At 45.5% G+C, this 20,028-nt stretch overlaps 1 protein-coding gene across 1 annotated transcript in view; it reads left to right on the forward strand.

The window, feature by feature from the left end:
* The window catches only part of ARNT2 (aryl hydrocarbon receptor nuclear translocator 2), a 434,272-nt gene that overhangs the window by 208,371 nt on the left and 205,873 nt on the right, over positions 1 to 20,028 (forward strand). Inside the window, 1 exon segment of the mRNA XM_030189838.1 lies at positions 13,820 to 13,894. Coding sequence (XP_030045698.1) covers positions 13,820 to 13,894 — 75 coding nt within the window.

Here is a 20,028-nt window from a genome sequence, read left to right on the forward strand (position 1 = left end):
CTGTGTATAAATGGTGGAGAGCTTCCAGTAATATGGGGCAAAAGTGTTTGACCTGGTTATGTACAAAGGTACCCGGTTGTTACCTGTTAATTAGAATAAAAGGAGATGCCTTTGTCTTGAATGTTTGGGATATAAGTTTAAAAGGGGTTATAATTTTAGCTGCATAATTGTTGTTGATAAGGAAGTGGTGCTGGGTGGTGGGTGGGGGAGGGGACCCCTGCATTAGTGTGGCCTTTATTTCCTGGCAGACGTAGGCCCGTCGAAATTAGATAGGGAATTTAGGGACAGTTTGGGAACAGGGAGGGAAGGGGGACGTGTGAAGGGTGAGAGTTTGGAAGAGGGCAGAGGGGGAGGGGTGTTTGGGGGGACCAGAGGTTGGGTAGAGAAGAGGAACTTCCACCTGGTATTCCGACCTGCTGAAAAGAATATTCAAGCGGATGCCCTATCCAAGGCCTTCAACCCTCCCAAAGAACCCGAGGAGTCCTACCCCATGCTTAATCCTGCCTGTTTCGCCACCACTACCATGGTCACTCCCACAATCTCGAAGACTTCTGTGCCTCCACATTTGCCGGTCACTCTGTATTCCGCAAGACCTTTCACTTGATCTCTCAATACTATTGGTGGCCACGCATGGCGCAGGATGCCTTACAATTTGTTTCCACCTGCCCCACCTGTGCCCGTAACAAATCCTCTCCTGGCAAGCCTTGGGGATTTTTACAGCCACTGCCATTTCCACATGTGCCTTGGCAGGAAGTATCTATGGATTTTGTTACAGATTTACCACCTTCCCAAGGCCACACGGTCATTTGGGTCGTGGTGGACCGATTTTCTCGAATGGCTCATTTTATTCCCATGAGATCTCTCCCTTTGGCCGCCACTCTTGCCAAGGCTTTCATCCAGCATATTTTCTGTTTACATGGCCCCCTTCTCAGAATCATAAGTGATCGGGAATCGCAATTCACTTCTAGGTTCTGGAGAGGTCTGTGTTCTGCTGTTGGCATCACCACCCGTTTCTCATCTGCATACCACCCACAGACCAATGGACTGGTGGAACGGGTCAATCAAACTCTCAAGACCTTCCTGCGAATGTACACTAATAACCGACAGGATGACTGGTCTACATTACTCCCCTGGGACAAATTCGCCTGTAGCAACGGCTTCCACACTGCTCTCATACGTCACCATTTTTTACGGTGTATGGGCGCCACCCACGACTACCATTCCCTCAGATCCAAGCCTCGTCTCTGCTCCAGCAGGCCCTCACCGATATCTGGGACATTTGGAACAGGGTCCAACAACATCTTCAGCGAGCCGCTGCTAGATACAAGCTTTTTGCAGATTGTAAAAGGCAGTCTGCTCCAATTTTTCAACCTGGATAAAAAGTTTGGCTCAGTACAAAATACTTGAGGTTCCGTTTACCCTCCTTCAAGTTTGCTCCCCGATACATTGGACCCTTCTCAGTATGATCTCAGGTGGGAGCTGTCACTTATCGTCTCCAGTTACCAGCTAACCTCAAGGTCTACAATGGCTTTCATGTGTCCCTGCTAAAGCCATTCTTAACCTCTAAATGGCACCCAGAGCCGAAGAAGATCATTGTTCCTGACTCCGAGCCTGATCCTGAATTCGAGGTAGATGAGGTTCTGGACTCCAAACTTCAAATGGGACGGCTGTTCTGTTTGCTATCCTGGAAGCACTTTGGTCCCGAGGATAATTCCTGGGAGCCCGCTGCCAACATCTATGTACCTGAATTGATCCGGGAATTCCATATCCGCTACTCATCCAAACCCAGACCTAGGCAGAGGGGAGGTCCTTAAGGAGGGGGTACTGTCATGACCCCTACCTTAACGCAAGCAGCATCCTTTGGCTGCACGGGGTCCCGTCGACACGTACATTTGAGTGGCACAGCCCTGAGCCATGTGTGTGTAATTCTTCTCTGGCTGCAGGCTCCTTGATTGCTTTGCTTCCATGCACCTGGGTCTGCTCTCTTTCTGCCTGGCTTCCAGGCTCCTTGATTGCTTTGCTTCCATGCACCTGGGTCTGCTCTCTCTCTCTCTGCCTGGCTTTCCTTGCTTCTCTCCTATTGGTCTTCCGGTTCCTCCTTCCCCTGTTCTTATCCTATGGCTTTGCTCCTTCTCCCTGCCGGTCCCTGCTGATGTCAGACATCAGCACTTTATCAGCTGAGCTCTTCCTGGACTCCATGCTTCGGCTTCTTCTTTGGTAGGTGTTACTTGCTCAGTAGTTTACTTCTTCTCTACTTTGTCCCTCGTTGCTGACTTTGCCTGTACCTGGATTACTCTTTTGCCTGCTGCTTGCCTATTGACTTTACCTGTGCCTGGATTACTCTCTTGCCTGCTGCCTGCCTACTGACTTTGCCTGTGCCTGGATTACTCTCTTGACCTGCTGCCTGCCTGTTGACTTTACCTGTTCCTGGATTACTCTCTTGACCTGCTGCCTGCCTATTGAATTTACCTGCGCCTGGATTATTCTCTTGCCTGCTGCCTGCCTACTGACTTTGCCTGTACCTGGATTACTCTCTTGACCGGCTGCCTGCCTATTAACTTTAACTGTTCCTGGATTACTCTCTTGACCTGCTGCCTGCCTATTGACTTTACCTGTGCCTGGATTACTGTCTTGCCTGCCTACTGACTTTGCCTGTACCTGGATTACTCTCTTGACTGGCTGCCTGCCTATTGACTTTGCCTGTACCTGGATTACTCTCTTGACCTGCTGCCTGCCTGGTCGATACGTTCACCACCCCGCTTCCAGCTCCATCTCGTAAGTCCTGCAGGCCGCCCGCACCTAGGGGCTCAACCTCTGGGGAACGGCGGTCAGCGCAGGTGAAACCCGGGGTTGTCCAGCTGCCAAGCAGAACCTGGTTCGAGTACTAGGCTCAGCAGCACTCTACTTGGTACAAGAACTCACAAGTCTGACAGATGTCTGATTTACAGCACTAGTTTTCTATTAGATCATGAACAGGAAATGCTTCTCTTCCCAGTCTTGGGGGTCATATATTTCCTATCCTGTCTGAAAGCGCCTTTCAACTAGTGGGTACCTGTGAACTGAAGGACCTGGTTTTGGCAGCAGCAACTCCAGTGCACAGAATACGCAAACTCCAGTGTCTAGTAACTTATTTATTTATTTCTGGCATTTATATCCAGGAGAAGGTAATCCACCTAAGTGGATGAACACTAACTCCCACGTAAATATAACAGTGTAAAGAGAGTCGGAAGTGGACCAATGACTCCAGGGAAACGGGATATAAGATTTCAGAGTACCACTTTATTCAATGACTCGACACAGAAACTGTGTTTCGGCCACAGGCCTGCCTCAGGAGTCTTGGATGATCCTTGTGGTTCAAAAAAAATGGATCTTGAAGTAGAGTGGTCTTAGATCATCCTTGTGGTTCCAAAAAATGGATCTTGAGGTCGAGTGGTCTTGATAAAGACCTTTGTGATTCTCTGCTGGCGTAGCGTCTCAATATAGTCTGTATAATTACAGACTATATTGAGACCTACCACCTAGGAATGCCAAAAGATCATCCCGCACATTCCTTGATTTGCACTTCCCCAACTGCAAAGGTATGAAATACAAACTAATGCTTGCGTCAAAGTTTACCTATCTGAGCACACAATTATAGAACGCGTTGCCGCGCAGCTTGAAATCGATCTACGAAAGAACGAACGTCCGCATACTACTGAAGACCCATCTACTACTACTACTACTACTTAACATTTCTAGAGCGCTACTAGGGTTACGCAGCGCTGTACAAATTAACAATTAAGGACGGTCCCTGCTCAGAAGAGCTTACAATCTAAAGGACAAAATGTCAAGTTGAGGCAGTTAAGATTTCCTGAGAAGAGGTGTAGTGATTAGGTGCCGAAGGCGACATTGAAGAGGTGGGCTTTGAGCATTGATTTGAAGATGGGTAGGGAGGGGGCACGGCGTATGGGCTCAGGGAGTTTGTTCCAGGCATGGGGTGAGGCGAGACAGATAAAGCGTACCACAAAGATCAAACAATGTGAATATGCACAACTCGCCCATTTATATTCAGAACTGTATCATAATATATGCTTGTATACTATTACTACTGTATGTCTTATTACCATCATGTTGACCAAAATCCTTCTGTAATACTAAATGTTTATTTTCTAGCATTCTTCCACTACTCATGATGTATTGTAAGCCACATAGAGCCTGCAAAGAAGTGGGAAAATGTGGGATACAAATGCAACAAATAAATAAATAAATAAATAAGGCAGTGCGTTGTGTCAGCATTCAGTTTACAAGTTGCCCAAAAGTACATCGTATTGAGACAGTGATTGATTTCATTAGAGATCTTGGTCAAATCGTATCTGAAGGGATTATAAATTGTAACATCATCAGCATAAATATGCGCGTTAAGTCCTAACTTACTTAAGGTTTTGGCCAGTGGGATCATCATAATATTGAAGAGTGTGGGAGATAGAGGTGAGCCTTGCGGGACTCCACAAACAGCTTTCCAAGGTGGTGATAAATCTGAGTTGGTAATTACTTGGTAGGTTCTAGAGGAGAGAAAGCCCATAATCCAGCTATGAACATTTCCACAGATCCCTGTGTTATCGAGAAGGTTCAGTAGAATGTTGTGGTTGACCATGTGAAAAGCACTCGACAAGTCGAACTGTGGCAACACAATATACTTTTTCCTAGAGCTATTTCCTGCCGAAAGATGTTGAGTAGTGATGAGCACGGTTTCGGTGCTGTGAAGGGGATGGAAACCAGATTGGGACTCGTGAAAAATAGAGAACTTTTCAGAGTAATCATTAAGTTGTTTTGTCACCATGCTCTCCATCAATTTTACAAAAAGTGGGATTGATGCAATAGGCCGATAAATGGTAAGGTCATCACTTTTTTTCTTGGAATCCTTTGGAATTGGTGTTAGTAAGATGTTGCTATAGGGTGAATGCTGAGATGTGATAGCCGTGTTAGTCCACTTTTAAAGGTAATCATAAAATAATAGTAATAATAATGCATAAGAAAGTAATTTGTTATAAGAATCCAATTTTATAACACAGTATCATAAACATACTGGGATAGGTATTGATGTTTAACATTTAGAAAATCTATTATGAAGGAGAAATTGTACATGAAGTAAAGAATAAGTTAATGGTAAATTGAGTAATAACCGATTCAGGTAATAATTAATTGTTTGAGATATGGTTGTTCTTTGTGAGGGGTTTGCTTGATCCATCTTGTACTAAATTTTACAACAGGGTGGTTCTGCACGCTCATTCAGAGTTTCTTAGTAGGGACTAGAATCCAACTCCATCTTCCAGGCCCATTTCTTGTCATTTCCAGGCTGCCTTCCAAAAAATTTTGAAAAAGGAAAACATTTTAGAAGACTAGAGTCCAAAAATGTTTGGTGTCTAGTTGTTGCAGCAAATTTTAGTATTCACCCTATCAACATTTGCTTATTTCTGATCTGATGAAGAAGGGCTACCTTCGAAAGCTAATCAAAAAATGTATTAAGTTAGTCCAATAAAAAAGGTATTATCTTATTTTCATTTCTTTGTTTTATTTTATTTTATTTCTACTGATTACCTTTAAAAGTGGACTAACATGGCTATCACATCTCAGTATTCACCCTATATCTAGGGAATCCCATGCTGTGAAAACTTGCTATCCTCCTTATCCTTGGAGAAAACCAAGTTACTTACCTGTAGCAGGTATTCTCTTTACAAAGCAAGATACAAGTTCTCATATACCCAAGAAGTTGTATTCTATTGTAAGCTTTATTAATAAACTGAAGTGGTCTCATATGAGAGCAGCAGATGGAAGTGGTATGCATGCACGTTGAGGCTTCAGAAAACCTTCTGGAATATAGACCATTATGTGAGCTTTCGGCATTGGTGTTTCAGCACCAGCATTTCTGTGTCAGTGTCACGGCACAGAACTTTTGTCCGCAATAATTTTATGTGCAGCCAAAATTATCTCTCCTTTCATGCCAGCACCAAAACAGCAGCTATCCCTGCCAGATCCTTACAGACCTGTTTCTCACACCCACCCTGTCTGCACAGTCATAGTGGCTGGTGTGGGAGCAGCATACTGTGCAGCTGTGGGTCCTTGAACAAAAGGGAAATGTGAGCTTCACCAGGCGGTGCCTATGAGGGAGGGCAGAACAGGCTTCCTGAAGAATTGTTCTCCTTCACAGGCAGTGCCTGGAGTAGCCCACATTCTCCAAGGACAAGCAGGCTGATAATTCTAACAATTGGATGACGCCATCCCGCTTTGCCCAGTTCAGAATTTACCAAAGTTAAATGAGAACTTGTGGAGCACAAGACGTGCTGCACTGCACATGTGCGCAAGTGTGTTCCTGCCTGCCACGAGAACGCAGTCTCCTTAGGTTCTTCTTTTTCTGTGGTGAGGAGAGGGCATGTTTTTTTACCGTCTCCTTACATCGCTTGGTTCTAGAGAGCTTTTTTTTGTGCCTTTCGGCTAGTTTTCTTCTTCTTTTTTTTTTTTTTTTTGTAATTTATTGTGTTCCTGTTGTTGGAACCTCCGTCCTTTAATTTTGTAGTGATCTTGCCCAGTTTTAAGTTTCCTTTTATTTTCCGTCATCATCAGACCGCTTTTAGGCCTTTGGTCGGGAACGTTCCCTTTCTTTATCCGTTCCTTGCCCCTTTTTCAGGTACTATCACATCGTTTAATTTAGCTGAAGAAGTTTTCCTTCCATGTCCACGAAGGTGCCAGGAGCTCTAGGGGATCGAGGGATTTGGCACCTAAGAAGTGCCAGTGCTGGGAGATACAGGGGGTGCCAATGCGCTGATCTCCTAGCAGCCAAGATCCAGTTCCCACATTGAGGTTCTGCATCCTGCACTTCAGCCAGCACTCCAGCTTTCCCCACTGTTAGCCCTCGATGAGCACATCCGGGCCTTGCTTCCTGAGCTGATAGATGGCCTCACGCAACTGTGTGCATCGGCATCAGGTGTGCTTGCGCTTACCCTGCCTTCTGTTGCGGCCCGTCAGCCTGTGGTGCAGCCTATGACATGCGTCCCTGATGTCGACTGCCACCCAAGCCGGCTCTCCCTCGATGTCAGTGGAGAAAGCATCGCCAGAGTCTAGACAGGAGATGACTTCTCAACGCCAATCTTGAGGACGTGGTTCCTCAGCATCGAGGCAGGTTCAGCCTTGACACCCCCATCAGGAGGTATTGTCTGACACCGAGAAAGAGCGCTCATGGGTTTCAGTGGAGGATCCAAGGTACTTTTCCTTGGACAAGTCCTGTGGAATTCCCTCTGAACCCTCCCCTCCATATGAAAGGAGAAGGTATCCTCCAGAAAGACTTTTATTTCTATATTTTGTAAAGGAAATGGCTAATTTTATTCCATTTCCTTTGGAAGTGGAGAATGAGCCTAGAGCCAAGATGCTCGATGTCCTGGACTACACATCTCCTCCTAAGGAGGCTGCAATTGCACCTCTCCACGAGGTACTCAGGGAAGTTCTCGTGAGAAACTGGGAGTCCCCTCTGTTGGGCCCTGTCATGCCCAAGAAGATTGATACCCAGTAAGGGAAGTCCTCGTCAGAAACTGGGAGTCCCCTCTGTTGGGCGTTATCATGCCCAAGAAGATTGATACCCAGTATCGGATCCACAATGCGCCTGATTTTGATAGGCCTCAGTTGCCTCACAATTCCATGGTGGTGGAATCCGCTTTCAAAAGAGCTAGAAGTTCCAGGAACTAGGACTCTGCACCCCCAGGAAGAGAAGCTAGAACCCTGGATTCTTTTGGAAGGATGATGTACCAGGCTTCAATGCTCATTTCCCGAATACAATCTTACAAGCTCTTCACGAGTGTCCACTTGCGAAAGTCGGTGCGCAAGTTGTCAGAGCTGGCTGACATGCTCCCTCCGGAGCAAGCCGAGTCGGTTCACCAGTTGGTGAAGCAGCAGAAGGTGTGTCGAAAGTTCTTGGTCAGGGGCACTTATGACATTTTTGATGTGGCATCCAGGATCTCTGCTCACAGTATAGCAATGTGCAGACTCTCATGGTTGCATGTTTCTGACTTGGAACATTCTGTTCAGCAGAGGTTGGTGGATGCTGTATGCCAAGGAAATAACCTTTTTGGAGAGAAGACTGTGGAGGTTGCTGACCAAATTAAAAAACGCACTGATACCATCTCTTCTCTCTCTCACTGGATGCCTTCTGCATTAAAGTCTTCAATTAGGAGGACTTTTGGCAAGCCAAGGAGGAATTCCTGTTACTATCCTAGGCATAGGTACAACCCTTTGGCTCGCCAGTCTACTCAGGCTCAACCCCATTGAGCTTGTTCACATCACCAACGTTCGCCTAAGGCCCCTACTGCTCCCTAGGCAAGTGATGAGCTTTTGACTGGCTCTAGCAGAGTATAGCCGCAGTAAAAGTGTCCGTCCCAGGACTTGCCGGTCGGGGGGAGGCTGAAATGTTTATATTCTCCAACTGTTGGGTTCTTCAGCTAGTCAGTCTCGGATACACTTGCATTTGGAATTTCAAACCTCTAAATTGTCCACCAAGAGCTCATTTCTTCAGCTGTCAGCACAAGCACGTACTTGCAGAGGAACTCTTCACCCTTCTGAAGGCCCAGGTGGTCGAACCCATTCCAGAAGGGGAGGAAGGGCAGGGATTCTATTCCAGGTACTTCCCTGTGCAAAAGAAAACAGGGGGTATGTGTCCCATCCTAGACCTAAGGGCCCTGAACAAATTCCTAGGCCGAGAAAAGTTCGGGATGGTTTCCCTGGGCACCCTTCTCCCAATGATTCAAAAAAACAATTGGCTATGCTCTCTGGACTTAAAGCTCACATATACTCACATCCCAATACCTCCAGCCCACCAGAAGTATCTTCAATTTCGGCTGGGAACACATCACTTTAAGTATCATGTGTTACCTTTTGGCTTTGCGTCAGATCACTGAGTCTTCACCAAATGACTAGTGATAGTTGAAGATCCTCGGAGTTACCATTGATCTAAATCTCACACTTGAAAACCATGTGAGGAATACAACTAGGAAGATGTTTCAGTCAATGTGGAAACTCAGAAGACTAAAATCTTTCTTCCCAAGAGGCATTTTTTTGCAACATGGTACAATCTATGGTGCTGAGTCATCTGGACTACTACTACTACTACTATTTAGCATTTCTATAGCGCTACAAGGCATACGCAGTGCTGCACAAACATAGACTATTGCAATGCACTGTATGCCGGCTGTAAAGAGCATATCATCAAGAAACTTCAGACAGCCCAGAACACCGCAGCTAGACTCATATTTGGCAAGACAAAATATGAATGTGCAAAACCCCTTAGAGAGAAGCTTCATTGGCTTCCAGTTAAGGAACGTACTATGTTCAAAGTTTGCACTTTGATTTATAAAGTCATTCATGGAAATGCTCCGGCCTACATGTCAGACCTTATTGATTTGCCACCCAGGAACGCTAAAAGATCAGCTCGCACATTCCTGAGACTTCATTTCCCTAGCTGTAAAGGTCTAAAATACAAGCTAGTACACGCGTCCTGCTTTTCCTACATTGGCACTCAGCTGTGGAATGCATTACCATTTGACCTGAAAACTATTCACGACTTAATCAACTTTCGAAAAACACTAAAAACGTATCTCTTTAACAAGGCTTACCATAATAATCAATAATAAGAACTCCAAAGCATCACTACTTTCTTGATAGTTTGACTGTTTTCTGATTTACTGAATTGATTATATCCATTATGTTACATATTTCTTTGTATGTAATCCAATTGTTTATCTATGCTTGATTGACGACGGCCATGATATAATATTGTAAGCCACATTGAGTCTGCAAATAGGTGGGAAAATGTGGGATACAAATGCAATAAATAAATAGTTGCAGCATTGCTGCGCAGATTGGGAGTCCACCTGTTCCCGTATCTCGACGATTGGCTAGTGAAGAGCACCTCAGAGGAGGTTGCTCAGGAGTCCATGCGGATGACTATTCAAGTGCTCAAGCTACTAGGTTTCATTTTAAACTACCCGAAGTTCCGTCTCCACCCTGTCCAGTGATTGGAGTTCATTGGAGACCTGTTCAATACTCAGACGGTTCGAGCCTACCTCCCAGAGACGAGAGTGGGCAGTCTTGTACACTCACGTCGAAGGTTCATGCCTCTCAACAGGTCACAGCTTGGCATATGTTGAGATTGTTGGGCCACATGGCTTCCACAGTGTACGTTACACTCATGACGCATTTTCAGATGAGATCAGCTCAATGGACCCTGACTTCTCAGTGGTATCAAGCCATGGGGAGTCTGGAAGATGTCATCCAAGTGTCCCCAGAGCTTGTACGTTCCCTTCAGTCGTGGACCATTCGATCCATTTCGAATCTAGGACTTCCATTCCAAATTCCTCATCCAGAGAAAGTGCTGACGACGGATGCATCTCTCCAGGGATGGGGAGCTCATGTAGATGGGCTTCACACTCAAGGATCTTGGTCCTCCCAGGAAACAAATCTTCAGATCAATCTCCTGGCGCTCCGGGCGATGTGGAACGCTCTATAGGCTTTCAGAGATCAGCTATCTCACCAAACTGTTCTCATCCAAACAGATAATCAGGTTGCAATGTATTACACCAACAAGCAAGGGGGCACTGGATCACACCCTTTGTATCAGAAGGCCTTCTGGATGTGGCATTGGGCTTGCCAACATAGCATGTTCCTTCAAGCTACTTATATGGCGAGCAGAAACAATACCCTGGCCGACAGACTGAGCAGGATAATGCATCCACATGAGTGGTTGATCCATATGGGCATTGCCTGCAAGATTTTCCGAGCATGGGCACCCCCTCGGTAGATCTTTTTGCCACTCAGCTCAACCATAAGGTCCCTCGGTTCTGTTCCAAGTTTCAGACCCACGACAGATTAGCGTCAGATGCCTTCCTCCTAAATTGAGGGACAGGTCTTCTGTAAATGTATCCTCTAATGCCTGTAGTGGGGAAAAACTACTACTACTACTACTATTTAGCATTTCTATAGAGCTACAAGGCGTACGCAGCGCTGCACAAACATAGAAGAAAGACAGTCCCTGCTTACAATCTAATAGACATAAAGTAAGCAAATCAAATCAATTAATGTGTACAGGAAGGAGGCGAGGAGGGTAGGTGGAGGCGAGTGGTTACAAGTGGTTACGAGTCAAAAGCAGTGTTAAAGAGGTGGGCTTTCAGTCTAGATTTAAAGGTGGCCAAGGATGGGGCAAGACGTAGGGGCTCAGGAAGTTTATTCCAGGCGTAGGGTGCAGCGAGACAGAAGGTGCGAAGTCTGGAGTTGGCAGTAGTGGAGAAGGGAACAGATAAGAAGAATTTATCCATGGAGCGGAGTGCCCAGGAAGGGGTGTAGGGAAGGACGAGTGTGGAGAGATACTGGGGAGCAGCAGAGTGAGTACATTTATAGGTTAGTAGAAGAAGTTTGAACAGGATGCGAAAATGATAGGGAGCCAGTGAAGCGACTTTGTTGAAACTCAAGCAAGACCATGGAACCATGATTCTGATAGCGCCGTACTGGCCGTGGAAGATATGGTTCCCTCTTCTTCTGGAGTTATCCTCCGAAGAATCATGGAGATTGGAGTGTCAACCTTCATCACGCAGAATGAGGTGTCTCTTCTACATCCCAACCTCCAGTCTCAGCCTATCACATCTTGGATGTTGAGAGCCTAGAATCCTTGGGTCTTTTGGAGGGTGTTTCCCATGTCTTTCTGGCTTCCAGGAAAGGCTTCACTAAAAGTGCTATTCTTTGAAATGGAGGAGGTTTGCCATCTGGTGAGAGAGCAAGGCCCTAAATCCATTTGCTTGCTCTACACAGACCCTGCTTGAATACCTTCTACACTTATCAGAGTCTGGTCTCAAGACTGACTCCATAAGAGTTTACCTTAGTGCAATTAATGCTTATCATCAGCGTGTAGAAGGAAAGGCCATCTCTGGACAGCCTCTATTTGTTCACTTCATGAAAGGTTTGCTTTTGTCAAAGCCCCCTGTCAAATCTTCACCAGTGTCACCCAGCTAACGAAAGCTCTTTTTGAGCTTCTAAATTCCTGCCACCTGAAGTACTTGACCTGGGAGGTCATTTTCTTGGTGGCTGTTACTTCAGCTTGTAGAGTCAGTGAGTTTCAGACCTTAGTAGTGAACACACCTTGTACTTAGTTTCATCACAACATAGTAGTCCTCTGCATTCACCCTACATTCCTGCTGAAAGTGGTGTCAGAGTTCCAACTTAACCAGTCGACTGTCTTGCCAACATTTTTTTCTCCAGCCTCATGCCCATCCTGGCGATAGCATCTTGCACACCTTTGATTGCAAGAAAGCATTGGCCTACTACATGGAGCGGACCAGGCCCCACAGAGAGCATTGGCCTACTTATGGAGATGACCAGGACCCACAGACAGTCTGCCCAGCTTTTTGTTTCTTTTGATCCCAACAGGATGGTCGTCGCCATCGGGAAATGCACCATTTCTAATTGACTGGCATATCGCATTTCATTCATTCATTTCCTTCACATGCCCAGGCTGGGCTGGCCTTGGAGGGTCATCACTGCTCATAATGTCAAAGCCATGGCTGCTTTGGTAGCCCACTTGAGGTCAGCCTCCATTGAAGAAATTTGCAAGGCTGTGACATGGTCTTCAGGCCACACATTCACATCACATTACTGCCTTGAGCAGAATACCCAACGCAACAGTTGGTTCGGGCAGACAGTTTTGGAGGAGTGGCCTAGTGGTTAGGGTGGTGGACTTTGGTCCTGGGGAACTGAGGAACTGAGTTCGATTCCCAGCACAGGCAGCTCCTTGTGACTCTGGGCAAGTCACTTAACCCTCCATTGCCTACCGCATTGAGCCTGCCATGAGTGGAAAAGCGCGGGGTACAAATGCAACAAAAATTTTGCAGAATCTGTTCAGGGTCTAGAATACAACTCCACCCTCCTAGGCCTGTTTTATTCTGTTATGGCCTGCACTCTCATTCAGATTGTATATAGTTTCAAGTTAATCTGTGTTGGCCCAATTGACCAATGTTTGTTGTTTTTGGTGAGCCTGGATGCTAGGAATTCCCCACGTGAGAATTATAAGCCTGCTTGTCCTCTGAGAATGTGCGGGTACTTACCCGAAGCAGGTTTTCTCCGAAGACAGCAGGCTTTATATTCTCACAGTCTATCCCACCTCCCCTTGGAGTTGTCTCCTTTGTTGTTTTTACTTTATTTCTTGCTATAGTATTAAACTGAGGAGACTGCATTCTCACAGCTGGCGGGAAGGCACTCGTTCATGTGCGGTGGAGCGAGTCTCGTGCTTCACAAAGCTCTCATTTAACTTTGGTAAATTCCGGACTGAGCATGAGAATATAAAGCCTACTATCCTTGGAGAACACCTGCTACAGTTAAGTATCTGCACTTTTCCTTTCTGCTTAAGGGCCCCCAGCTGCTCCTGAGAACCAGCGGCCAGAAGTCCTACTTCGAGTCTAGATTCATCAATGCTGGCATACGCTAGGGACAGCAAAAGTATCTACATATAATAAATGTTAACCACTTTGGTTGTACCACAGAGAAGTAGTATGTCAAATCCATGACCCTTTTACCTTTTTACATTCCCACACAATGTTCTCTCAGTGCCATCACCTGTGCTATAAAGATTTTGTCTCCTGCTGCCTTTGGAAAACACCACCACCTGCTACAGATAAATAACTTGGTTTTACTGAACAGATCTCAGGAGTAGAAATATGTATGAACTTATTTCAGTGATGCATTGTTTGTGTGTTGCACGTGGATATCATCTTAACTGTCTTGTTTAGAATTTAAAATCCTCTCATCTTCATAGGATTTGCTTGGAAAAGACATTTTAGAATTTTGCCATCCTGAGGATCAAAGTCACCTGAGAGAAAGTTTCCAACAGGTAAGAAAATCTTCTTTTGTGCTGCTAAATCTAAAACCTCATTTCCCATAGCTCTGTCTGGAACATGAACCCTTTCTACTAAACTCCATTTGAATATCATCCGTACCCCAAAAGAACATCATCTGAATGACAGCATTCCTATATACTCTGTCTAAAATGCCACTCCATTCCTCAGTTCAGAATAATGCCTACTATGCTTCTAACCTCTGATGATCTCTTCTACCCCAAAAGAACATCATCTGAAATGACAGCACTCTATATGCTCTGTCTGAAATGTAGTTCAATTCCTCAGTTCAGAATGATGCATACAACCCTATTAACATCCAAATGTCACCCCTACCCACAAAAAACATGTCATCTGAAATGACATCACTCTATATGCTCTGTCTGAAATGCAATTCCATTCCTCAGTTCGGAATGATACACACAACCCTATTAACATCTGAATATTTATTTATTATATCTCCCCTAACCCCCACCCCCACAACAAAAAAAGTCATCTAAAATGACAGCACTCTATATGCTCTGTCTGAATTGTAGGGGGGGGGGGGGGTTGTTACATTTGTACCCCACACTTTCCCACTCATGGCAGGCTCAATGCAGCTTACATATACAGGTACTTATTTGTACCTGGGGCAATGGAGGGTTAAGTGACTTGCCCAGAGTCACAAGGAGCTGCCTGTGCCTGAAGTGGGAATTGAACTCAATTCCCCAGGACCAGAGTCCACCACCCTAACCACTAGGCCACTCCTCCACTCCATGTCTCAGTTCAGAATGATGCTTATAACTCTTACTAACATCTGAATATTTATTTATTCTCCGAGGACAAGCAGGCTAATATTCTCACATGTGGGTAACGTGGCCCTCATTGCCTGGGCATGCTCCAATGTGCATGTGCGAATGCAGGACCAACAGCCTCCTTTTTTTATGTAGTGAATAGAGGACATGTTTTTCCTTCTGTCCTCACAGCTAGCAGTTCGGTTCTTTAACAGAATTTGTTTTGTGCCTTCTTTTTTGTTTTCTTTGGCTCTGTGCCTCGTTCGGGTTCAGTTTCTTCCTATTTTTTCCCTTTACTTTAACACGCTCAGTAGGCTGCAGTCAGGCCTTGAGCACCAGTTGGGTGTTTCCCTTATTTTTTCTCTGATGCTTCATCCTTTTTGAGGCACCATCGAGTTTTTCCCATAAGCTACAGTGCTGTCTGCAGTGCACTCGGACCATTTCTGGCACAGCTACTCTTTCTTCCTCTTTTCCATTCTAGGAGGACAATTTTATGTATTTGATAATAATAAAGGTTTGCAATTGTTCATAGCTGTGATTGTTGGTGTATGTAGTACAAGTTCTATAGCTATATTGGAATATTTTTACGCAGTTTTTTGATATTGTATTAAATTTTAACTGCCAGACCCTCGACCATTCTTCTAACTTTTGGAGATCCCTTCTCATTGTTTCTACTCCCTCCAGGGTATCCACTTTATTGGCTATCTTCGTGTCATCCCCAAAAAAGGCAAACCTTTCCTTCCAAGCCTTCAGCAATATCTCCCACAAATATATTACGAGGAGGGGCATAATCGAACGCGAACGCCTATCTCCATGGGCGTCTATGTCTGAAAACGGGTACGTGAAGAGGCGGGACAGACCGTATTTTCGAAAAAGATGGGCGTCCATCTGTCGTTTCAAAAATACGGTTTGAGATGGGCGTTTTTGTTTTTTTTTAGCGATAATGGAAACTACAAACGCCTAGCTCAGAAATGTCCTAATCTAAGCCATTTGGTCGTGGGAGGGACAACTGTACAACAGTACCATAGCTCTTAGGGGTGAAGGGGGCAACTACATGTGGGTTTTACAGGCCTCCCATTTACCACCACAAGTGTTACAGGGAGGGGGGATGAGCCTAGGTCTGCCTGCCTGCCTGAAGTGCACTGCAGTACCCACTAAAAGTGCTCCAGGGACAGGACTTGTTGCTGCTGTATAACCTTGGCACACCAGTTGACACCTGAAGACTAATCTCTCAGAACAAGTCCTTTATTTAAATAACCACGTTTACTCACAGTTAAGTGCAGATCACAGGTTGTGCCCCACTGGCAACGAGTCTCCCTGGTACTGAGATTAGCAGTAGGTCAGAGCTGGCAGAATGCTGTACAATGTCCTCTTTCAGTAACGTGGGTAATACATAAAAGGGATCTAAAACTTTCTTTCAAAAATGGCCACTACCTCATGGACTACCGGAAACACAACATGGCACACTCTGACCTAGTAAGCAGAGGGAAAAGCACAATGGGAGTAGAGCCTACCAACTACCAACATCGTGAGCATTTAACACAAGCTAGTGGAATCACGGAGCCCAATACCCTACACCCACCACAATGCATTGCTGATGTGACTCTGCAGTGCACATAACAGAAAAGGTGTCACACACACCCGAGAGCCACATCAGAACCAGGGAAAGGCTGTTACAGGATAGAACACTTTCTGCTGTCATGGAGGTGGGTACGGCATTTGAGTGGAGGAGTGGCCTAGTGATTAAGGTGGTAGAGTTTGCTTCTGAGGAACTGAGTTCAATTCCCACTTCAGGCACAGGCAGCTTCTTGTGACTCAGGGCAAGTCACTTAACCCTCCATTGCCCCATGTAAGCCGCATTGAGCCTGCCATGAGTGGGAAAGCACGGGGTACAAATGTAACAAAAAAAAATACAGGCTGGGAACAAAAGTTTTTAAAATGGGTTTTTTTTTTGTGGGAGGGGGTTAGTGACCACTGGGGGAGTCAGGGAAGGTGATCCCCGATTCCCTCCGGTGGTCATCTGGTCAGTTGGGCCACTTTTTTGGGACTTGTTCGTGAAAACAAAGGTACAAAAAAAAGTGACCTAAATTTGCGTAAAAACGCCTTTCTTTTTTCCATTATCGGCCGAAGGCGCCCATCTCTGCTCGGCAGATAACCACGCCCCAGTCCCACCTTCATCACTCCTCCGACACTCACCCATCAACTTTATTCGTTCCCATGACGGGGTGCAGTTGAAGACGCCCCAAATCGGCTTTTGATTATACCAATTTGGGCACCCATTTGAGAAAGACGCCCATCTCCCGATTTGGGTCGAAATATGGGCGTCTTTCACTTTCGAAAATAAGCTGGATAGTAACATAGTAGATGACGGCAGAAAAAGACCTGCACGGTCCATCTAGTCTGCCCAACAATTTAAACTCATATGTGCTACTTTATGTGTATACCTGACCTTGATTTATTTCTGCCATTTTCAGGGCACAGACCGTAGAAGTCTGCCCAGAAACAAGGCCCACCTCCCAACCACCAGCCCCGCCTCCCCCCACCAGCTCTGCCACCCAGTCTCGGCTAACCTCATGAGGATCCATTTCTTCCGAACAGGATTCCTTTATGTTCATCCCACGCATTTTTGAATTCCGTTACAGTTTTCATCTCCACCACCTCCCGCGGGCGGGCATTCCAAGTATCCACCACTCTCTCCGTGAAAAAATACTTCCTGACATTTTTCTTGAGCCTGCCCCCCTTCAATCTCATTTCATGTCCTCTCGTTTTACCGCCTTCCCATCTCCGGAAAAGGTTCGTTTGCGGATTCATACCTTTCAAATATTTGAACGTCTGTATCATATTACCCCTGTTTCTCCTCTCCTTCAGGGTATACATGTTCAGGTCAGCAAGTCTCTCCTCATACGTCTTGTAACGCAAATCCTATACCATTCTCGTAGCTTTTCTTTGGACGACTTCAATTCTTTTTACATCCTTAGCAAGATACGACCTCCAAAACTGAACACAATACTCCAGGTGTGGCCTCACCAACGATTTGTACAGGGGCATCAAAACCTCTTTTCTTCTGCTGGTCACACCTCTCTCTATACATCCTAGCAACCTTCTAGCTACGGCCACCGCCTTGTCACACTGTTTCGTCGCCTTCAGATCCTCAGCTACTATCACCCCAAGATCCCTCTCCCCGTCCGTACATATCAGACTCTCTCCGCTTAACACATACGTCTCCCGTGGATTTCTACACCCTAAGTGCATCACTTTGCATTTCTTCGCATTGAATTTTAATTGCCAAACCTTAGACCATTCTTCTAGCTTCCGTAGGTCCTTTTTCATGTTTTCCACTCCCTCCCGGTTATCCACTCTGTTACAAATTTTAGTATCATCCGCAAAAAGGCAAACTTTACCTTCTAACCCTTTGGCAATGTCACTCACAAATATATTGAACAGAATCGGCCCCAGCACCGATCCCTGAGGCACTCCACTACTCACCTTTCCCTCCTCCGAGCGAATTCCATTTACCACCACCCTCTGGCGTCTGGCTGTCAACCAGTTCCTACTACTACTACTACTACTGTTACTTAACATTTCTAAAGCGCTACCAGGGTTGCGCAGCGCTGTACAATTAACAAAGAAGGACAGTCCTTGCTCAAAGGAGCTTACAATCTAAAGGACAAAAATGCAGTCAATCAAGATTGAGGCAGTCTAGATTTCCTGGATAGAGGTACAATGGTTAGGTGCCGAAAGCGACATTGAAGAGGTGGGCTTTGAGCAAGGATTTGAAGATGGGTAGGGAGGGGGCTTGGCGTATGGGCTCAGGGAGTTTATTCTATGCAAAGGGTGAGGCGAGGCAGAAAGGGCGGAGTCTGGAGTTGGCGGTGGTGGAGTAGGGTACTGAGAGGAGGGATTTGTCCTGTGAGCGGAGGTTATGGGTAGGAGCGTAAGGGGAGATGAGGGTAGAGAGGTAGTGAGGGGCTGCAGATTGAGTGCATTTGTAGGTTAGTAGGAGAAGCTTTAATTGTATGCGGTACCTGATCGGAAGCCAGTGAAGTGACTTGAGGAGAGGGTTGATATGAGCATATTGGTCTAGGTGGAAGATAAGACGTGCAGCAGAGTTCTGAACGGATTGAAGGGGGGATAGATGGTTAAGTGGGAGGCCAGTGAGGAGTAGGTTGCAGTAGTCAAGTTCCTAATCCAGTTTACCACATTGGGTCCTATTTTCAGCCCATCAGGTTTATTTAAGAGCCTCCTGTGGGGAACCGTGTCAAAAGCTTTGCTGAAATCTAAGTAGATTACGTCTATAGCATGTCCACGATTGAATTCTCCGGTCACCCAGTCAAAGAATTTAATGAGATTTGTTTGGCACGATTTCCCTTTATTTTTGTTACATTTGTACCCCGCACTTTCCCACTCATGGCAGGCTCAATGTGGCAATGGAGGGTTAAGTGACTTGCCCAGAGTCACAAGGAGCTGCCTGTGCCTGAGGTGGGAATTGCACTCAGTTCCTCAGGACCAAAGTCCACCACCCTAACCACTAGGCCACTCCTCCACCGTGTTGGTCTGGGATCTTGCAACTTATTGTCTTCCAGGAAATGTACTATCCTTTCCTTCAGCATCGCTTCCATTACTTTTCCAATAACCAAAGTGAGGCTTACCGGCCTGTAGTTTCCAACTTCTTCCCTATCATCACTTTTGTGAAGAGGAACCACATCCGCCGTTTTCCACTCCCACGGAACCTCTCCCATCTCTAAGGATTTATTTAACAAATCTTTAAGAGGACCTGCCAGAACCTCTCTGAGTTTATTTATTTATTTATTGCACTTGTATCCCACATTATCCCACCTATTTGCAGGCTCAATGTGGCCTACATAATTTTGTTATGACATTATCATTACAAGATATTAGGTACAATAGTAAAGTATTGAAATTGGGTAAGGGAAGAAAGAAGGAAGTGTTTAGAAGGAAGTGTTCAGATGGCTTAGTGAAGTTCTTGGTTCTCTTTGTAGGCCTTGTTGAAGAAATATGTCTTCAGAGATTTGCGAAAGTTATTTATTCGTCAATTGATTTCAGGTCTTTGGGTAGTGCATTCCATATCTGCGTACTCGTGTAGGAGAAGGTGGTGGCATGCATCAGCTTGTATTTTAGTCCTTTACAACTGGGGAAATGCAAGTTGAGAAATTTGCGGGATGATCTTAAGGCGTTTCTAGGAGGTAATTCCACGAGGTTTATCATGTATATTGGGGCATCTGCGTGAATGATTTTGTGTACCATTGTACAGATCTTGAACGCAATGCGTTCCTTAAGTGGGAGCCAGTGGAGTTTTTCTCTTAGGGGTTTTGCACTTTCATATTTAGTTTTGCCAA

This window comes from Microcaecilia unicolor, chromosome 1, assembly GCF_901765095.1.
Source record: "Microcaecilia unicolor chromosome 1, aMicUni1.1, whole genome shotgun sequence".
NCBI lineage: Eukaryota > Metazoa > Chordata > Amphibia > Gymnophiona > Siphonopidae > Microcaecilia > Microcaecilia unicolor.